Consider the following 23,486-nt stretch of genomic DNA (forward strand, 5'->3'; position numbering starts at 1 on the left):
AAAAAGGGCTGAGGCTTGCTGTAGGAATTTGGTATTAAATAAGCAGAAGAAAGGCTTCACTGAGGAGAGATTAGAATAATGCCATAAGTAGATGAAGCTACTGGGCAAGCAGCAATATTTTAACCAGGGAAAGCCTGTCTGATGTCTTCAAGAAATTACAAGGAATCCAGTATGTCTGGAGTCAAGGGAGCAAGTATGGAAATTCCAGAAAAGGCCAAAGTGGCAATAGAAGATCAAATCATTTTAAGAATTTGGTGTTATGTGTTTTGTTTTGTTTTGTTTTGTGTTTTTTTGTTGTTGTTGTTGTTGTTTTCTCTGAGCAAAAGGGATCACTGCTGGTTTTAAGCAGCAAAGTGTGCTGTGCTAAAAATAGACTTAGCAGAGCAAGAATGGAAGTAGGGAGAATTCTGAGTTCAAAACTATTATTTATGATGGAAGTTAATAACAGGATGGAAGGAGACTTGGTGGTAAAACATATTATATTCTACATATATTTTGAAGGCAAACAAATGATTTTTGTGTTTTTGTTTTGTTTTGTTTTGTTTTTTTGTTTCTTGTTTTTGTTTTTTGTCTTTTGTTTGTTTGTTTTTTGCTTTGTTTTGTTTTTCCCTAACAGGTTAGGTGTGAGCTATGATATTATCAATTTTTTGGACTTCCATGTTTTTGGCCTGGGAAACTAGAAGGACAGAATTTTCTGGGGAAGGCCACAAGTGTTTGACTGCAACAATAATAAGTCATTGTTGGTCTCCCTGGCTGGGATGAGGCCAGTGAGAGTGCTCAGCCTGGTGGTGGTTCCTGGGGAGGTGTTCTGGAGACACAGGTTGTCTAGGACCTGGAAGGGAAACATAGGTCCATGCCTGCACCTCGTCCCCTGCAATGCCATGCCTACCACAAGTTTAGTGCTGTTTACAGATGGCCTGGGCCATATTTCTCAGTGGACTCCACCATGGCTGGGAGTCTGGCAGGCATGATTTTCACCATTGTGATACTTCTAACAGATCTCATCAAATCCAGGCTAATTGTACAGAATGTGCTGGAATCATCTTACAAGGGGATCCACTGTGCTTTTCCTACTGTTTTTCAATAGAAAGGGTTCCTGGACCTTTATCAAGGATTTTCCTTGACAGTATTAGGTTCTATTTGTTTCTCTGCTACTTTCCATGAACCTATAGAATAACAGGACTGGATCTGAGATCAGTTCTCTCTCCTCTAGAATTTCACCAGTGTCTTCCTGGCTACTGAGGTGACCCAGACCCTCTCCTTTGCCTTCAACATGTGAAAAGAAAAGTGAAAGCTCAGAGCCTCTAGCTTCCTCACTGTGGAGGAGTATATGTTCATTTCTCAGGAGGAATGGCCTGCTTCCCACAGACAGTGACAGCCTCAGGGCTACTGGGGCTCTAGAATGGACTGTCAACTCACTGAAGGCCCTTCCATATTTTGGAATTATGTTTGGCAACTTTGAGTTAGAAACTTATCTTTACTGAAATTGTTACATTGTGTCTCCTCTGACATATAAACTAACTCCAAGGCTGGATCAGAGTAGAATCTCTAGGAATCATAAGTATTAAAAAGTTCTTCAGGCGTGACTGGGTGGCTCAGGTGGTTAAGTATCTGAGTCTTTACCTCAGCTCAAGTTTGACCTCAAGGTCATGAGTTAAGCCCTTTGTTTGGCTCCATTGTGGGTGTGGCACCTACTTAAAAAAATGTTCTTCAAAACAGGACAACTTAAGTCTAAAGAATGAATAATTTAAAATCAAATAGAGGTGTGCTGACTGATGGGTGATTGGGTGGCTCTGTTGGTTAAGCATCTGCCTCCAGATCAGGTCATTATCCCAAGCTCCTGGGATCGAGCCCTGCATCACGTTCCCTGCTCAGAGAGGAATCTACTTCTCCCTCTTCCACTGCCCTTCCCCATGCTCATGCTTTCTCTCACTGTCTCCCAAGTAAATAAAATATATTTTTTAAAGAAGTGGGGGCACCTGGGTGGCTCAGTCATTAATGCATTTGCATCTGGCTCAGGTCATGATCCCATAGTCCTGGGATTGAGCCCTGATTCAGGCTCCCTGCTCACTGGGGAGTCTGCTTCTCCCTATCCTGCTCCCCCTGTTTGTGTGCTTGCTCTCTCTCTCTCTCCCTCCCTCCCTCAAATAAATACATAAAACCTTAAAAAAAAAAAGAAGTGTACTGACTGGTACACTGGTACTTACAGGTACATGTTGTCTCATATTGTGCACACACAGAGTGACAAAAGGATATTATTGTCTGCTACTATTGCAAATGTGAAGAATTCAACCACATACCGCCTCTGAGCTCAAACTGATGTCCCTATGAACACCTGTACCACGGGGAGGTTTCCCAATACGACTGTCTCATCGTGGAATTTCACCAGATTTGATAGCAAATCTAACAGTAATGAAATCTTCATTTTCATTTAGAACCTAAATATGCAATTTGTACAACACCAAAGAAAGGTAATTGTCCTGAACCCTCAAAATAACAAATAGTTGAAGTGGCTGAGCAGATACCGCATCATGAGTTTAGCCACAGGGTCACAGTTTGCACTAAACCACATCAGCCTAGTTTCACTCAATTTGATCCAAGACTTCTCAATACAATCATTCCAGAATTCATAATTTTTGATGACTTCTGAGTACACACACCACAGTATGAATTATGCCTTGTAAGAAACTAAATGAAAATATTTAACATTTAAAAATTATCACTATTCTAGTAGAATCATACTTCTTTATGTAAATGTGACACAGCCCAGGCTTAGATGTTTCAGGAATCTTGTGTTTCAGGAAGGCAGTTTTTACCATGACTGCTTACTTATGCCCCAAAAGATCATTCAGGTCAAGTCATGTAGAGCTTAAATTACCTGAATTCTATGCATTTTTAACCTGCTTTACAAGCATACTCTGAAAATAAATTCTTGAGTCAAGTTATTCTCACAAAATGTCCTAGATCCCTAGAACAAATAAAAAAGAACATTTGACACATATCAAAAACAAAAACGGTAAATGGACAAAAATGCTTTAGGTTAATCATCTACTAAATTTAAAAAAAAATCAGGTTTCAGATCATTCCACCTTGAGGACTATATGTCAAGTTTATATAACTGTCTTTTCAAACAATGCCTACCTATGAATTTAAAAGTATCTAATATTAAGTTGTTAATTTACACACACAGGTTTCAAGGATGTTGATATTTATACACAAATAGGTTTCTGGTATATAAAATTTATTTTTGAAAGGGAAAAATAAGGAGGAGTCAAGATGGTGGAGAAGTAGCAGGCTGAGACTATATCAGGTAGCAGGAGATCAGCTAGATAGCTTATTAAACCATTGCAAACACCTACAAATCCAATGGGAGATCGAAGAGAAGAAGAACAGCAATTCTAGAAACAGAAAATCGACCACTTTCTGAAAGGTAGGACCGGTGGAGAAGTGAATCCAAAGTGATGGGAAGATAGACCATGGAGGGAGGGGGCAGATCCTCGCAAGTGGCGGAGCAATGAGCACTAAATCTGGACTTTTAAAAGTCTGCTACACTGAGAGACATTGCTCCAGAGGTTAAACCGGGGTGAAGCACATGCAGGGTCAGCGTGGTCCCAGGTCCCACAGGGTCACAAAAGGATTGGGGGTGTCTGAGTGTTGCCAAGCTCGCAGGTATTAGAGCAGGGAAGCCGGCTACAGAGACAGAGACAAGGAGTGAGCTCTCAGCTCGGAGTTGCCTTGAACCTGTCGCAGGCTGGGTGAGCTTGGAGAGCAGCTGGAGGCCAGGGAGATGGGGTGACTGAGTGCTTGTCTCTGAGGGCGCACTGAGGAGTGGGGCCCTGAGCTGTCAGTTCCTCCAGGCTGGAGATTTGGAGGTCGCCATTTTCATTCCCTTTCTCCAGAACTCTACCGAAAGCGTTCGGGGAACAAAAGCTCCCGAAAGCAAACCCGAGCGGATTACTTAGCCTAGCCCCTGGTAAGGGCGGTGCAATTCTGCCTTGGGCAAAGACACTTGAGAATCACTACAACAGGCCCCTCCCCCAGAAGATCAACAAGAAATCCAGCCAAGACCAAGTTCACTTACCAAGGAGAGCAGCGGAATTCCAGAGGAGGAGAAAGCAAAGCACGGAACTCATGGCTTTCTCCCCATGATTCTTTAGTTTTGCAGTTAAGTTTTTTTTTTTTTTTTTTTTTTTTCTTCTGCTATTTTTTTAACTTTTACCACTTTCTTTTTTAACATTTTTTAACTAGTTTATCTTAACAATACCTTTCATAAAAAAAAAAATCTTTTTTGAACTTTCACTATTATAGTTATATTTTAGCTTTCATTGCATTTAACTTTATTTTTTGTGTACACATAGGGTATTTTCTTCTAAAAAATTTGGGGTACAACTTCTTCTAATAGATCAAAATATACCCTAAATCTAGCTCTGGGCTTGTTCTAGCCTCCAGCCCGAGCAGATTCTCTCCACTTTCTTTTTCTTTATTCCCCCAAACAACTTATCAACTCCTTTTTTAAAAATTAAAAAAAAATTCATCTTTATAGGCATATTCCATCCCTTCATTATGTTTACCCTTATATACATTTTTCATTCTTTAAAACTTTGGGAGGTAGTTTCTTCTAAGAGACCAAAATATTCCGAAAATTAGGTGGGTGACCCTGTTCTAGTCACCAGTCTAATATATATATATATTTTTTTCTTTTTTATATTTTTCTTTATTTGTTTTCTTTTTTTATTTTTTTTTTCTGAACTTCTTTTTATCCCCTTTCTCCCCCACCATGATTTGTGGTCTCTTCCGATTTGGTTAAAGCGCATTTTCCTGGGGTTTTTGCCACCCTTTTAGTATTTTATTTGCTCCTTCATATATTCTTATCTGGACAAAATGACAAGGCGGAAAAACTCACCACAAAAAAAAAAGAACTAGAGGCAGTACTGAAGGCTAGGGACCTAATCAATATGGACATTGGTAATATGTCAGATCTAGAGTTCAGAATGATGATTCTCAAGGTTCTAGCCGGGCTCAAAAAAGGCATGGAAGATATTAGAGAAACCCTCTCTGGAGATATAAAAGCCCTTTCTGGAGAAATAAAAGAACTAAAATCTAATCAAGTTGAAAAAAAAAAAAGCTATTAGTGAGGTGCAATAAAAAATGGAGGCTCTTACTGCTAGGATACATGAGGCAGAAGAAAGAATTAGTGATATAGAAGACCAAATGACCAAATGACAGAGAATAAAGAAGCTGAGCAAAAGAGGGGCAAACAGCTCCTTGACCACAAGGGGAGAATTCGAGAGATAAGTGACACCATAAGATGACACAACATTAGAATAATTGAGATTCCAGAAGAAGAAGAAAGAGAGAGGGGAGCAGAAGGTATATTGGAGTGAATTATTGGAGAGAATTTCCCTAATATGGCAAAGGGAACATGCATCAAAATCCAGGAGGTGTAGAGAACCCCCTCAAAATCAACAAGAATAGGTCCATACCCCGTCACCTAATAGTAAAATTTACAAGTCTTAGCAACAAAGAGAAAATCCTGAAAGCAGCCCGGGAAAAGAAGTCTGTAACATACAATGGTGAAAATATTAGGTTGGCAGCAGACCCGGCAGGCCAGAGAGAACTAGCATGATATATTCAGAGCACTAAACGAGAAAAACATGCAGCCAAGGATACTATATCCAGCTAGGCTATCATTGAAAATAGAAGGAGAGATAAAAAGTTTCCAGGACAAACAAAAACAGAGAATTTGCAAGCACCAAATGAGCTCTACAGGAAATATTGAAAGAGGTCCTCTAAGCAAAGAGAGAGCCTTAAAGTAGTAGATCAGAAAGTAACAGAGACAATATGCAGTAATAGTCACCTTACAGGCAATACAATGGAACTAAATTCATATCTCTCAATAGTTACCCTGAATGTAAATGGGTTAATGCCCCAATCAAAAGACACAGGGTATCAGAACGGATAAAAAAACAAAACCCATCAATATGATGCCTACAAGAAACTCATTTTAGATATGAAGACACCTCTAGATTTAAAATGAGGGAGTGGAAGACAATTTACCATGCTAACGGACATCAAAAGAAAGCTGGGTTGGCAATCCTTATATCAGATCAATTAGATATTAAGGCAAGGACTATAATAAGGGAGGAGGAAGGACACTATATCATACTCAAAGGGTCTGTCCAAGAAGAAGATCTAACACTTTTAAATATCTATGCCAACTATATAAACCAATTAATAAAAAAATTAAAGAAACACATCGACAATAATACAATAATAGCAGGGGACTTTAACGCTCCCCTCACTGAAATGGACAGATCATCCAAGCAAAAGATCAACAAGGAAATAAAGGCCTTAAATGACACACTGGACCAGATGGACATCACAGATATATTCAGAACATTTCATCCCAAAGCAACAGAATATACATTCTTCTCTAGTGCACATGGAACATTCTCCAGAATAGACCACATCCTGGGTCATAAATCAGGTCTCAACCAGTATCAAAAGATTGGGATCATTCCCTGCATATTTACAGACCACAATGCTCTGAAGCTAGAAATCAACCACAAGAGGAAATTTGGAAAGAACGCAAATACATGGAGACTAAACAACATCCTTCTAAAGAATGAATGGGTCAACGAGGAAATTAAAGAAGGATAGAAAAAAATCATGGAAACAAATGATAATGAAAACACAATGGTTCAAAATCTGTGGGACACAGCAAAGGCATTCCTGAGAGGAAAATATATAGCAGTACAAGCCTTTTTCAAGAAACAAGAAAGGTCTCAATACACAACCTAACCCCACAGCTAAAGGAGCTGGAGAAAGAACAACAAAGAAAGCCTAAACCCAGCAGGAGAAGAGAAATCATAAAGATCAGAGCAGAAATCAATAAAATAGAAAGCAAAAAAAAACCAATACAACAAATCAACAAAACTAGGAGCTGGTTCTTTGAAGGAATTAATAAGATTGATAAATCCCTAGCCGGACTTCTTAAAAAGAAAAGAGAAATGACCCAAATTAATAAAAGCATCAATGAAAGAGGAGAGATCACAACCAAAAACAAAGAAATACAAACAATTATAAGAACATACTATGAGCAACTCTACGCCAACAAATTTGACAATTTGTAAGAAATGGATGCATTCCTGGAGACATATAAACTACCACAACTGAACCAAGGAGAAATAGAAAACCTGAACAGACCCATAACCATAACCAGTAAGGAGATTGAAACAGTCATAAAAAATCTCCAAAAAAAAAAAAGCCAAGGGCCAGACAGCTTCCCAGGGGAATTCTACCAATCATTTAAAGAATAATTAATTCTTATTCTCCTGAAACTGTTCTAAAAAATAGAAATGGAAGGAAAACTTCCAAACTCATTTTATGAGGCCAGCATCACCTTGATCCCAAAACCAGACAAGGATCCCACCAAAAAAGAGAATGACGGACCAATATCCTGGATGAACAGAGATGCAAAAATTCTCACCAAAATACTATCCAATAGGATTCAACAGTACATTAAAAGGATTACTCACCACAACCAAGTGGGATTTATTCCAGGGCTGGAAGGTTTGTTCAACACCCGCAAATCCATCGATGTCATACAATACATTAATAAAAGAAAGATCAAGAACCATATGCTACTCTCAATAGATGTTGAAAAAGCATTTGACAAAGTACAGCATCTCTTCCTGATCAAAACTCTTCAAAGTGTAGGGATAGAGGGCACATACCTCAATATTATCAAAGCCATCTATGAAAAACCCACTGCAAATATCATTCTCAAAGGAGAAAAACTGAAAACTTTTCTTCTAAGGTCAAGAACACGGCAGGGATGTCCATTATCACCACTGCTAGTCAATATAGTACTAGAAGTCCTAGCCTCAGCAATCAGACAACAAAATGAAATTAAAGACATCCAGATTGGCAATGAAGAAGTCAAATTATCACTCTTTGCAGATGATATGATACTATATGAGGAAAACCCAAAAGAATCCACTCCAAAACTGCTAGAACTTGTACAGGAATTTAGTAAAGTGTCAGGATATAAAATCAATATACAGAAATCATTGCATTTCTCTACACAAACAAGACCGAAGAAAGAGAAATTAAGGAGTCAATCCCATTTACAATTGCACCCAAAACTATAAGATACCTAGGAATAAACCTAACCAAAGAGGTTAAGAATCTATACTCAGAAAACAATAAAGTACTCATGAAAGAAATTGAGGAAGACACAAAGAAATGGAAAAATGTCCCATGCTGCTGGATTAGAAGAACAAATATTGTGAAAATGTCTATGCTACCTAAAACAATCTACACATTTAATGCAATCCCTATCAAAATCCCATCCATTTTTTTTAAAATCTCATTTTTATTTGTTTTTAGTTGGTAATGATTTACTGGGTATTTTTATTCATCCTCTGTGAAATGCTTATCCATAGCCTTTTCTCACTTTTTTTTTTATTTTCAGCATAACAGTATTCATTGTTTTTTTCACCACACCCAGTGCTCCATGCAATCTGTGCCCTCCCCAATACCCACCACCTGGTTCCCCCAACCTCCCACCCCCCGCCATCCATTTTTTTAAAGAAATAGAACAAATAATCCTAAAATTTATATGGAACAAGAAAAGACCTCGAATAGCCAAACAAATATTGAAAAAGAAAGCCAAAGTTGGTGGCATCACAATTCCAGACTTCAAGCTCTATTACAAAGCTGTCATCATCAAGAAGTATGGTACTGGCACAAAAACAGACACATAGATCAATGGAACAGAATAGAGAGCCCAGAAATAGACCCTCAACTCTATGGCCAACTAATCTTTGACAAAGCAGGAAAGAATGTCCAGTGGAAAAAAGACAGCCTCTTCAACAAATGGTGCTGGTAAAATTGGACAGCCACATGCAGAAAAATGAAACTGGACCATTTCCTTATACCACACACAAAAACAAACTCAAAATGGATGAAGGATCTCAATGTGAGAAAGGAATCCATCAAAATCCTCGAGGAGAACACAGGCAGCAACCTCTTCGACCTCAGCTGCAGCAACTTCTTCCTAGGAACATCACCAAAGGCAACAGAAGCAAGGGCAAAAATGAACTCTTGGGACTTCATCAAGATCAAAAGCTTTTGCACAGCAAAGGAAACAGTTAACAAAACCAAAAGACAACTGACAGAATGGGAGAAGATATTTGCAACGACATATCAGATAAAGGGCTAATGTCCAAAATCTATAAAGAACTTAGCAAACTCAACATCCAAAGAACAAATAATCCAATCAAGAAATGGGCAGAGGACGTGAACAGACATTTCTGCAAAGAAGACATCCAGATGGCCAAAAGACATATGAAAAAATGCTCCACATCACTCGGCATCAGGGAAATACAAATCAAAACCACAATGAGATATCAACTCACACCAGTCAGAATAGCTAAAATTAACAAGTCAGGCAATGACAGATCCTGGCGAGGATGCGGAAAGAGGGGAACCCTCCTACACTGTTGGTGGGAATGCAAGCTGGTGCAACCACTCTGGAAAACAGCATGCAGCTTCCTGAAAAAGTTGAAAATAGAGCTACCTTACGACCCAGGAATTGCACTACTGGGTATTTACCTTAAAGATACAAATGTAGTGATCTGAAGGGGTATGTGCATCCGCATGTTTATAGCAGCAATGTCTACAATAGCCAAACTATGGAAAGAACCTAGATGTCCATCGACAGAGGAATGGATAAAGAAGATGTGGTATATATACACAATGGAATACTATGCAGCCATCAAAAGAAATGAAATCTTGCCATTTGTGATGACGTGGATGGAACTAGAGGGTATCATCCTTAGTGAAATAAGTCAATCACAGAAAGACAACTATCATATGATCTCCCTGATATGAGGAAGTAGAGATGCAATGGGCGGGTTGGGGGGTAGGAAAAGAATAAATGAAACAAGATGGGACCAGGAGGGAGACAAACCATAAGTGACTCTTAATCTCACAAAACAAACTGAGGGTTTTTGGGGGGAAGAGGGGGAGGGGGGAGGGAGAAGGGGGTGGGGTTATGGACATTGGGGAGGGTATGTGCTATGGTAAGTGCTGTGAAGTGTGTAAACCTGGCGATTCACAGACCTGTACCCTTGGGGATAAAAATACATTATATGTTTTTTAAAAAAATAAAAAATAAAAATAAATTAAAAAAGGGAAAAAATCATTCATTAAATATAAAGATATTTGTTAAGTATATAAAGTATCAAGCAAGTAGTTGGGTATACAAGGCTTACTTCCAAGTAGGAGGTTTGCAGTGAAAATATAAATGTCTGAGTCATCAGCATCGAGATGGTATTTAAAGCCACAAAAACCCTTGACTGTAATTTACTTTGAACATAACTTATGAAATGAAATTTTTCACCTGAGCTTTAGTTTCCTAAAAACATGCACTTTCAGAGAAATTTCAGCTAATCAGAATTGATATTAAAAGAAAAAGAATAAATAAATAAATAAATAAATAAATAAATAAAAGCTTCCTGATCATCAGTGACCCTCCACAAACATTCTTCTAATGAAAGTTCCTAAAACTTAAGGTGAAAAACTTTATCTCCATCATAATATCACTTTCATTACTACTTCTTCTTTCTTCTCATTTCTCTTCTTCCCCTCTGTTTCTATAGCAATAGTAGATTGTAGTAATTAATAGCAAAGGTGGCAAGACAAGTAGCTTATTGATGTCTTATGTTACCCACGAAGAAAGTCCTGTCTCATCATTAACAGGATTTTTACCTTTTTTAAAAGATCTACCTATTTACTTGAGAAATATATAGAGAGAGACAATGAGAGTAGGGGGGAGGGCAGAGGGAAAAAATCTTCAAGCAGACTTCCACTGAGCATGGAGTCCTAAAAGTGGCTAGGTCTCACAACACATGAGAAAAGAACCTGAGCAGAAACCAAGAGTCAGATGCTTAACAAGCTCAGTTAACCAGGAACTCAAATAGGATTTGTACATTGAGAGATTTTTTGGTACAGGGAATGAACTTTAAATAAATCTTCCAAACTTTTATTGTCAGAGTTTGAAAGTTGACCCTTATCCTCAAGGAGGCATACTCAAGCAAAGTCTCTCAGAATGGATTTAGATGGGTTCATCTGCCATACATCAAGCTCCAGTCATAAAATCTGTAGGAAAACAAATTTGATTATATTTATTCTGAGACAGACTCACTGCCCACTCTCACAGGGACTGGCTGCTATTGTCCATACTCAGTTGTTAATGGTACCTGAACTAGAATGTAAACCTAACGAGTTACATGAAAAATATAAATCAAAATACCAAAGTGCTTATTCTAGTCATTAGCCAATATTTTTCTCTCCAGGGGGAAAATCTCTATAGGAAGCCAAATTACCAGGCAAAGTTAGTTTAATACAGGTAGAATTCAAAAACCCATAGCCTGAAACATTTCTCCTAAAACAGAATTGTACATGCGATGGCCAGACAACCAAGAAATCTTGTCCACTAGTCAGTGAAACATTTTCTTGCACATTCCCATTTGGATGAAATATTGTGACATTTGCTCTGTTTTCTCTGTCAGTTGTTGCTTTTCTCATATGTATGAACTTATCCATGAGGTGTTGCTTTCTATAATATAATTCTCAGAATTGGATAAAATTGTCCCCAATGCACCAACCATTAGGGAAATACCCATGGACTTACATGACAAATGTACATGAAACTAAGAATATGAACAAATAATGTTAAACATGATGAACAAAGAAAAAACATTAAAGTACATAAAAATTGTAAATCAATACAATGAATATATTTGTTATAACTAGAATTATACTATTTAAATAGCAGGTCATGAGTTATCTCCTTGTACATGCTCAAGAGACAAAAAAATAAAAGGCCAATTTTTACAGATGTTACAAAGGGAAGATAAGCACCAAATAGAGGCTTAATTAGTTGATATGTGTGGTCCTGTGGGATCATCAGCTTCTTGTACTGACTTGGAGATATTCATCGCTGAGCCAGAAAAGGTAAGATCCAGATTTAGCAGTGTCAAAACTGATTTGCCAATGAAATAGGTCAGTCAAAATTAGTGGCTAATTTTTCAACCCAGGTCAGAACCATGGGAAAGAGAAACACAAACCAGAATAATATACAAAGGAGGGAGGTAAAGTGATAGATGTAACAAAAGCTGGCTCACAATCTGCTGTGCAGACAGCAGAAAGGTGAAGTGGGCTTATCTCCCACAAATACTACTGTATTTGATAGTGTGACACTCTATGATGCTGACTTAAAATGAAATGGATCTGTGCTCTGTGGTCATTCCTGTGGTCATTCCACCTATGTTTACAAGCATCCTACTGGGAGAAGATTCAATTGTCCATATTGGGATGAAAACTTTTTTTTTTCATTTCTATCAGCCCGATTTTATTTAAGTTGTTACAGAATTAGACATTGGAGTCCTCTGCTTTTTTCTTTTTCCCCCCATTTCAAGTCAGAGTTTGTTGCACCATAACTTCCTCATGGCATTTTTCACTTCTGCATTTCTCAGAGTGTAAATCAGAGGATTGAGCAAGGGTGTCCCAATAGTGTAAAATACAGCCACCATCTTGTCCACTGGAAATGTAGTTACAGGACGAGTATATGTGAATATACATGGGACAAAGAATAAGATGACAACTATAATGTGGGAGGTGCAGGTGGAGAGGGCTTTCTTTCTTCCTTCTGCACTCTGGTTATTCAGAGAATGTAAGATAAAAATATAAGAGGTAAGCAGGACAATGAAACTTACCATGCAGATAGCCCCGCTGTTAAAAACTATGAGTAAATTGATTGTGTATGTGTCCATGCATGCAAGTTTCAGCAAAGGTGTTATATCACAGAAATAATGATCAATAACATTGGGTCCACAGAATGGTAATTTCAAAGCCAGGAAAATCTGTGAAGAAGAATGGATACAAGATACCACCCAGGCCAGATTCACCATTGCATCACAGACTCGCTGGCTCATGATAGTCATGTACCGCAGGGGCTTACAAATGGCCACATAACGATCAAAAGACAGGAAGACAAGCACCAAGACCTCCAAACACCCAAAGAAGTGAACTGCAAAAATCTGGGTCATGCACTCATTGTAGGAGATGACTTTCTTCTCAGATACAGAATCTACTATCATCCTAGGAGCAGTGGTTGTTGAGAAACAGGCATCAGCAAAGGATAAGTGGAAGAGGAAGAAGTACATGGGGCTCCCAAGTGTCCGGCTGTATCTTATGGTCATCACAATCAGTAAATTTGCCATCAGAGTTGCAAGGTATAGAAACAAGAAGACCACAAACACAACTTTTTCCTTTAGAACATTCTGTGTTAGCCCATACAGAATGAACTCATTCACACTGCTATTTAACTCCATCATTACAGTGAGAGTAGAAATTGTTCATCTGCAGAGAAATTTGGAGAAATAGTGACCTGGAAATAGTGGTGAAATTGATTCAGAATTGCACTTTTATAGTTCTAATTCCATCAACACATAAACCAATGGCTCTCAGTTCTTCACATATTGAAATCACTTGGAAAACCTTGGGTTTTTTTTTTTTTTTTGGTTTGTTTTTGTGTTTTATTCTGTTCTTTTAATGTTAATGTCCATGATTTAACCATGAGCATTAACTGAAGGTCTTCTTATGTGGACTGAGATTTTCAGGGATAACAAAGCTCTCAAGTAATTGTGAGCTCTGCCAAGTTCTGAGAACTAATGACTTTGCTGTATGATCTTGATCAGATGACTTTAATGTCTTAAAGCCTTTTCTTCATTTGACAATTAGACACTCTAACAGATACTTTAATAAGTATATACTTAGGTGTATTAAGTGCATGTAATATATAAAACACATTATATACATAATATAAATATATATATATTTGTAATGTATATATCTATATATGTATATATATTTATATATAATCATATATGGTGTATATATTAAAAATAATATCCCTTATAACTTTAAAACATATACACTTGGAGACTACCTTTTAAAAAACACATTCCTTGATTTGGACATGAGCTTGCAACTATTATTCCTGACCTCTTGAGTATCTTGTTTGGATTATGCTTTAAGAAAAAATTACTTCCACAGATTCAGGGTCATGGTGGTCATAATTTTACATTTATTACTTCTGTTTAGGAAATTACTACAATTTATCTTTATTTTGTCTTATAATACATTTGTGACTTTTAATATTGCTGCCAAATAATCAGAATTTATTTTGGTATGTGTTTTGAGAAACTCTTTCTGGTAAATCATCAATCCTTCAATGAATCAATAACAACATCAGATCAGTCTGTTGTCAGTCAGTATGCACTAAATGCATACTCATATCCACAATCTATGTAAATGGCACAGAAATATGTCCTCAGCTTCTTTACAACCAAGCAGGAAGGATAGCATACCTCTAGATAAGATTGTTAACTACATAAGAATTACACACATTGTGATAATACCAAGTGAATTTTGGTTCCATATGTACAAAGTTCCCTTGATTATGAACTGGCTGTTCAGTGAAGTTTCAAAAAGCCATCAGGGAGATTCAAATCAAAACCATAATGAGATGCCACATCACACCAGTTAGAACGGCCAAAATCAAGAAGACAGTAAACCACAAGTGTTGGAGAGGATGTGGAGGAAAGGGAACCCTCTTACACTGTTGGTAGGAATGCAAGTTGGTACAGCCACTTTGGAAAACAGTGTGGAGATTCCTTAAGAAATTAAAAATAGAGCTATCCTACAACTCTGCAATTTCACTACAGAGTATTTACCCCAAAGATACTGACATAGTGAAAAGAAGGGTCATATGTACCCCAATGTTCAGTGCAGCAATAGTCACAATCACCAAACTATGGAAAGTGCCAAGATGCCCTTCAACAGATGAATGGATAAAGAAGACATGGTCCATATAAACAATGGAGTATTATGCCACCATCAGAAAGGATGAATACCCAACTTTTGTATCAACATGGATGGGACTGGAGGAGATTATGTTGAGTGAAATAAATCAAGCAGAGAGAATCAATTATTATATGGTTTCACTTACTTGTGGAGCATAAGGAATAAGACAGAGGACATTGGGAGTTGGAGTGGAGAAATGAGTTGGGGGAAGTCAGAAGGAGAGACAAACCATGAAAGACTGTAGACTCTGAGAAACAAACTGAGGGTTTTGGAAGGGAAGAGAGTGGGGGATTAGGTGAGCCTGGGGGTGGGTATTAAGGAGGACATGTATTGCATCGAGCACCGGGTGAGGTGCATAAACAAGAATCTTGGAACACAGGAAAAATTAAATTAAAATAAATAAAATAAAACAACGAAACAAAAAAAAAATTACAAAGAAGTGAAGTAAGGGCTCTAAATATGTAAACTGGAGTTTCCAACAGAGTTCTCTGAAACACTAGTATTCATAAGTTTATACTCGCTTTCTTTTAGTATAATATATATTTTAAAATTACTTACTCAAATCTCCATTTATCCCAATAAAATTCTATATGTAAATGAAACTTAAAACTTAATTGTCATCCAGCTAAAATAATATTAGTGTAGAAAGATAAACTAGAGATATTATAATTAAAAGCTCTGATTGGCAGTCCCAATGATCTCTGACAGCTATAGAAAAGAAACGAATATACAATGATTACTTTGTTTTGAAACATCAGATTCCTAGGGTGTCTGGGTGGCTCAATCAGTTAAAGGGCCAACATTTGGTTTTTACTCAGTTCCTGATTTCATGGACCTTGGGATCAAGCTCCCCAGTTGAGCTCCATGCTCAGCAAAAGTTTGTTTGGATATTTTCTCCCTCTGCCCTTTTCCCCACTTGTTCTGTCTCTCAAAAATAAATAAATAAATAAATAAAATCTTAAAAAGAAGAAGAAGGAGGAGGAGGAGGAGGGGGAGGAGGAGGAGGAGAAGGAGAAGGAGAACAAGAGGAAGAAACATTAGAAAAGGGATGGACCCAAAGGGAGGGAGGGCTTGCCTGTGAAGTTAAGTGAGAATCGTCCATAAAATATAGAGGGTGAAACATGCATAGCTTCAGGTTAACATAGAGATGAGCACCATAAACCTATAGTCTCATTAAATTAAATGGTTGTAACAGAAATTTGGGGGCAGATATTGGACAGTCATGAAAGCCAGGTGAGGTGGTTCTATTTTCTTTTATTTTAAATAAGCAAAAAGAAGGCCAAAAGCAAATTAAAAAAAAAAAAAAGCAAAAATTTGAGGGCATTAAAACAAGAAAGTAGCACTTACAGATGTATACATTATGTGAGATCAACACCACCACTCAGAGTTCTATCAGTGAATTCAGTCATCATTTCCTCACACTCCATATTGTCCTATCTCCCTGATTTTGGATGATATCATGTTAACAGAGTATGCTTTTTTTAAATTCCTATAATCTTTAATTTTTACTTTTACCTGTTGAAATTTTACAATTCAAATTATATTGGTACCAATAGTCTTCCCTTGGTTTTCCCAGGTCAATAGCTTTCTGCCTCTACTATATCTATCTATCTATCTATCTATCTATATATATATATAATGAAATGAATTGAATTGTAATATATATATTATTATATATATAATATATATAATATATATAATTGTAATATATATATAATTGTAATATATATAATATAGATATATATATATCACAATTCAATAAGGCGATTCTATATTATATATTATATTATATATAATATATTATATATTATATATATTATATATTATTCTTGCTTTATAATCTTCAAACATCATTTAAACAATATTCTTCTTTTGTTATTTCATTTGACCTGCATGTTTTCTTGCAAGGTAGGTGTGGCCTCTTGCTTTATGCATAGAGAAATCTGTATGCAATCAAGAAAGTTTCACTGAGTACAGTACAGTCAGGCTACAACTAGAATGGGATGCTACTAGATAACATTTTCTTTCTCTAGCATTCAGCCATTGCAGCATATGAAACAACAAATCTCTATCATCACGTAGGTTGCATCCAAGAGAAGACAAATCCTGAGCCATCAGAGGATGCCAACTGATACCTTAACTCCAGGTCCTGACTCCAAAAATCAGGTTCTGTAAACTGCATGGTGAGAAAAATGGAAAATTAGATACCCAAATGAATAATGGTGAAGAGGAAGACAGGGAAAATACAGAATATAGTCAGAGCAGGAAAGAGGAGACTGAGAGTGAACAGACACCAGGCATTGAAGAGTTAGGGAATAAGACACAAAAGACATACAAAAGAAGTGAGGTGAGCAAAAAATGGTGGAGAGGGTTATTTGACCCAAGTTTTCATTGGAGAGTTCAGCTTCTTTCCTCCTGACCCACCCCGTGATCTCTCACCCCAAAACCAGACAAAAGTTGTAGTCGTGGGTCATAAACAAGGGGTTAAAAAGGTCTTAAAAACCCAAGAATATAGAAAATGCACTCCTACCTTATATTCCATCTCAGAAACATCACCACTGACCTAAAACTTTTCAAATCAGGGGACCCCTCAAGATAGAAACTTCTGCCAAGTTGGCCACAATGCCATTCTGAAGTTTCCTGCTCTACCCTATCCCTACATTAAGCATAGATTATTTGAAAGGTAGTAAAGCCTTCTGCTGAGGCTAGGGAAGGCTTGGGAACCCTGGGCCATCTCAGCCCCTCATGGGTGGAAATAGTGTCCAGGAACTTCATCATTTGTTAGGAAACACTCTGAGTATAGATTCCATCAGATCAGTCTTGACAAGGCAATGTGAAGGAATGATCTCAGACAGACTGAAAAACTTACCTCTTTGCTTATGAGGAAATAGATGACTTCCAATAGAGTAAATTTTTTTGTATCTTCCACTTCAATTTACTTAGAAGGTGAATCATATGAAGCTTGAATAAAACATGCAAACTGTACTTCACTGAGGTATATCACTGGTTTTATCATAAGAGGTGATTAGATGTAGAGAGTTTATGCAGAAAGGGGACTCTGCATGTGGCCTTACATCACACAGTTCCTCCCCAGAAGCACTAAGTCAGACAAAAACAAGGTCTAGATTGGAGCAGGGGAGATGTTTATGAAAAAGAGAAACTTATTAATTCAGTTCCTCAAAACTTTGTGAAGGAACCTTATCCCTGCACTCTGAGAGAGAAATTCTTCTGAAGCCACTTCTGTTCACAGAGTCGCTCTTTTGGAAAACACATGAAGTAACTGATTTATTCCATAGCACTGCATATTTATGGCAATTCCCTCCCAAGTTTACGAACGTCTAAGGCAGGCATTCAACCTCAGGAACTCCAGGAAAACCATTACTCCCAACACAGTCCCAAAGGATGTCCAATGTGTTAACTTATTCAGATGGTCCATGGGCAAACACATGCTTTGGGGCCAATTAGTTAGCTTCAACTCACTGTGAACTGCAGGAGAGAAAACTCTGCTTTCTTCTCCATAGGCTTTGCTTAAACCCATCTCTTATAGAGGCCTGAAAGTTTTTGAAACCAGTTAAAGGCTTAGATAGATGAAGTGTGTCTGGTAGACAGGCATGTGTCCTGGCCCCACCAATATCTTCTATGTGATGTTAAGCAAGTTTTTCACCTTCTTTAATTTCCAATTTTCTCTTAGGAAAAGTCAACTGATAATAACATTTTCCAGTCTTTCTTTTTTCTCTCTCTCTTTCTCTCTCTTTCTTTCTTTTCTTTCTTTCTTTCTTTCTTTCTTTCTTTCTTTCTTTCTTTCTTTCTTTCTTCTTTCTTTCTTTCTTTTTCTTTCTTTTTCCTTCCTTCCTTCCTTCCTTCCTACCTTCCTTCCTTCCTTCCTTCATATTTTTGAGAGAGAAAGAGTGCACAGGAGTTGTGAGAGGAGGGGCAGAGGGAGAGAGAAAATCTCAAGCAAGTTCCATGCCCAGAGTGAAGCCCTACACAGGGCTCAATCTCATGAGATCACGACCTAAGCTGAAATCAAGATCAGACACTCAACTGACTGAGCCACTCAGGCACCCTCATTATTTCTTAATTTTTAATATTAATGTTCAGTTCTCCCATTCCTAATCTTACCTATGTTCCTAATTCAATGTATAGAGGAAGACAGAGAAAGAAAGAAAGAAATAAAGAAAGAAAGAAAGAAAGAAAGAAAGAAAGAAAGAAAGAAAAAGAATTTTTGAATACATGTCTTGTGTACTCTCTTCTGTATTTTCTTTTTCTTTTTAAATATATATGTCCTTCCCGGGGTGCCTGGGTGGCTCAGTCAGTTAAGTCTCTGACTCCTGATAATGGTTCAGGTCATCATCTCAGGGTCATGAGATCCAGCCCTGTGTCTTGCTCTGCAATCATCAGAGTCTCTTTCTTCATCCCCCTCTGCTCCTCTCCCTGCTTGCTCTCTCTCTCCTCCTTCTCAAATAAATAAATGAATAAATAAATAAATGTGTAAATAAATAAAATATTTTTAAAAGATACATGCCCTCCCAACTACCAGAGAGAAAGTTGCTTGTGAATGGTTATAACCTACTTAAGATTATATAGATCACATTAAAAATTACTTTTCATGTGGCAAATCATGTTATTACCCAGCGCTCTGGATATTTGGTCCAATTATCAACTACCAAGTATGTCACTATTGGCTAGGCACCTTCGATCGGGATGAGCTGAGTCATGCAGGCTACAGGGGAAGGATAGAATGTGGAGACAGGAATGGAGGTGAGAGGATCCCACAAAAGATTGCACAATGCCTTTCCATCTTGCTGAAAGGCTTAGTGGCAACCATCAAGCCCTGGTATTTCACAGAAATGTCAGAGAAAATCACACTACAAAACCTGGTCTGTTTTATCACAAATGGACTGGAAGAATCCTGCGGAAGGTTTTTGGCTGTGTCACTTAAGATATTAGAACCTCAGCTTCTCCATCAATTTAATGGGAATATGAAGACCTACCTTTAAAATGCTTCTGTAAATCTTAAAATATCTAACATAGAAAATAATGAATCCCTGGCTCAGAGAAAGCACAGAAGAAATATTCATTTGTTTTTATTAATCTTACTTAAACATGAGGAACTGAGAAACAAAGAAGTGAAATACCCCACCAAGTTCCACAGCTAATTGGTAACAGAACTGAGCCTAAAATCCACATCTCTTAAGTACAAGTCTAAATCTCTTTTATGTTCATATGATATGCACAGTAATGTCATAAGATTTCTTGGCCTGGAAAACAGTAACTGACAATAAACAAGCCCCTGCATTAAACTTCCCAGTCCAAAAGTCCTAAATGAACTTCTTATTTTGAAGGAATTATTAAGCTCTCCATTTCTGGTGGGAAATTTTTGGAGGGTAGTTTGCAAGGATATCCTAAAGTGGCCAAAGGCAAGAAGGTGAGTCAGCAATCTCTTGAAGCTTCTTCAATCTCTGAGTCAAATGACCTTTAGTGCTCATTAAATTTCTTGTACACCAAAAAAAGACTGGATGACATCTGGATTCCAGGTTCTGTCAAAACAATTCCAGGATTTCCTGAATTCACTTGACTATGCTCATCCCATCATGGAAACTGTGTGGAAATAGAACAAATGCCAACTGAGGTTTGTCCTAGTTTGAGCCAACTCTGTCTTCAACTTAGCATCAATCAGGGCCCTGATTTATACTCTGTTCATTTAAAGTTGTATCTTACAAGGGAAGGTTTCCAATGAATAACTCAGGAATTCTGGCTAGATAAATGCAACTAACACAGTGAAAATTCGAGGGAATAGATGATTTTAATGTGATCAGAAATACTTTACGATTAAAACTCAGATCACTGAGAGCAAGATTTGTTTTTGTACACAATGAAAGAATGGACAGAGAGTGAAGAATAAGAATGTTCATAGAGAACAATGGCTTTTCTATTTGAATATATATGTATATATATGTATATCACATATATGAATATATATGTGTATATATATATACACACATTTATATATACACACATACAATAATAATATATTACCATTTTCAAGATTTAATATCTGTAAAAACTACATTCCTTTGCCGAACATGACACCTTAGTGTATTAATGTAAAAGATATGATACATCATGATATATCATGAACCAAAAACAGGAAAAAAATATTCCCTGCCTCACCTAGAGCTTACAGTCCATGAGAGGAGGCTGACAAAAAAAATTAAAAATAGGAAAATTAAATAAATTATATCTGCATATCAGAAAGTAATAACTTCTCTAGAAAAAAAATTTAAAAATAAATAAATATGAGTAGATGGGGAAGTGGGGTCATGAAATCCAAGTTGTGAGTTCCTCTTTTTCAGAACATAGTCATATGATGTAGGAACTCCTACTGCTCAGTTTCTGAGAATGCTTGATCTCTTCCATTCTTGAATCTGAATCAATCACAAAGATCAATATCCTACACATAAGCTTCTTCTCACTTGAAATAGTGTACATTTCTCTTTCTAATCTCTCAGATTTTTTTTTTCATTACTCACAAATTTACCAAAGCATGGGATGAGTGTCAAGAGTCCTGAAGGATAATTTCTATTTATAATCTTTTATTGAATCTTAGATTTTAAGAAAACGTAATCTCCAACTCCTTTTAATTTACTATGAAGATGCTGAATTACCAAATCAGAGTTGATAACTGATCTAAGGGTGAAAATATTTTCATAGCCCCATATTACTGGGTCATTGTGTTTTTATTTTTGTTTCTGTTTTTGTTTTCATTATATAAGCACCTATTAAAGAGGCCCAAACACACAAATCTTTTGTCTCAAAAATTTAACTTTTATTCTTCACAATTATTTTTAAACTTTAATATTTCATTTGTCACTACAAACCACCATCAGTCTGTTCCATACTTTCTTTATGGCATTTTTCATTTCCCTATTCCTGAAAGTGTAAATCAAAGGATTGAGCAAAGGAGTTAGGATGGTGTAAAAGATAGCCACCATTTTGTCAAAGGAGAAAGCAGATGGAGGTCGTGCATACACAAATATGCAAGGGACAAAGAACAAAACCACAATAGCAATATGAGATCCACAGGTGGAAAGAGCTTTCCGCTGCCCTTCAGGACTATGGGTTCTCAGAGAGAGCAAGATGACAACATAGGAGACAAGCAACAAAGAGAATATTATGATGCAGATAGACCCACTGTTGGCAACCACCAAAAGGCCAAAGATGTGAGTGTCAGTGCAGGCAAGCTCCAGTAATGGGTACAAATCACACATGAAGTGATCAATGACATTGGGGCCACAGAAGGGCAGCTGGAAAGTAAAGAGAATTTGTATGATTGAATGCAGAAAACCCCCTGTCCAGGCTATACCCATCAGAATCCCACAGAGCCTCCAGTTCATGATGGTTGTGTAGTGTAGGGGCTTACAAATGGCCACATAGCGGTCATAGGCCATGGCTGTGAGGACAATCACCTCCACCCCAGCAAAGAAGTGTTCGGCAAAGAGCTGGGTCATGCAACCTCCAAAGGAGATGGTTTTCCTCTCATAAAGGGAGTCCACAATCATCTTGGGGGCAATGACAGTGGAGAAGCAGGCATCCAGGAAGGACAAGAAAGCCAAGAAGAAGTACATGGGGGAACCAAGGAGTGCTGGGCTGCTTCTGATGGTCACCACAATTAGCAAGTTGCCCCCAACAGTTGCAATGTAGCCAAACAAAAACACAACAAATACTATTTTCTGAACATTAGGATTCTGTGAAAGCCCCAGAAGGACAAACTCAGTTACAAAGCTTTGGTTTTGCATGATTTCCAAGGGAAAGCTCAAAGCTGCCAGAAGAAACATGTAAATTCTACAATTATGAGAAAGAAAAATGTGTTTCAGACCAGTGCAATGTGATACAGTAGTCATTAAGAAGTTGGTGCCTCCACATGAAAAATTATCTTCTGTATTTCTAGCATCATTAAGAACACAAAATTCCAAATTTTTTGAAGGTGCTATTGGAAGGTCAGGAAGAATTGAGGAAGAGAAAAATACTATTTTTAAATATTATTAAATACTTTAAAATAGCCAGAGCTACAATAAGGGGAAAAGGAGGTATCCACCTGTGGAGAAATAGTTTATCTCAATTACCAACTCTAGTCACTTAGCAGTGGCTTCCTGGAGTGAACTGTTGAGAAGGGTTCTAAGGAAAGGAGCATGGCACTGGAGTCATCATGTCCACCCATGTGCACAGAATAGGAGCAGAGGGCATTTGTATGTTATCCCTGCTAGGAGTTTGCCTGATCTGCAAACAGAAGAATAACATTCATGTTAAGAGACACTTGCAAATCATGGCTACTCTCCAAATATTTCTTTAAACATCTGAAATGAACGGGGCCTTTAAAATGAGTTCATTCATTCCTTACAAAAGAGAAAGATACATGGGAAATCTCCATACAAACAAAGAACAAGTATCCATGTGTTGAGTTGTTTGGTTTGTTGTTGCTGTTGTTGTTTTCATCACTTTAAAATAAGAACTGGAATTTAGAAGAAAAAAAATACCTATACCAGAGT

General features: G+C 37.4%; 1 protein-coding gene across 1 annotated transcript; it reads right to left on the reverse strand.

The window, feature by feature from the left end:
• Positions 1-12,488: 12,488 nt before the first annotated feature.
• LOC308350766 (olfactory receptor 4C15-like) lies at positions 12,489-22,736 on the reverse strand (the record flags this gene model as incomplete). The annotated part of the gene is made up of 2 exons (XM_080816260.1): positions 12,489-13,415; positions 21,819-22,736. 2 exons carry the CDS (start codon positions 22,734-22,736, stop codon positions 12,489-12,491), a joined length of 1,845 nt encoding a protein of 614 aa, XP_080672386.1.
• Positions 22,737-23,486: the final 750 nt, after the last annotated feature.

The sequence above is a fragment of the Martes martes genome (assembly GCF_963455335.1).
Source record: "Martes martes genome assembly, chromosome: 10".
In the NCBI taxonomy this organism is placed as follows: domain Eukaryota; kingdom Metazoa; phylum Chordata; class Mammalia; order Carnivora; family Mustelidae; genus Martes; species Martes martes.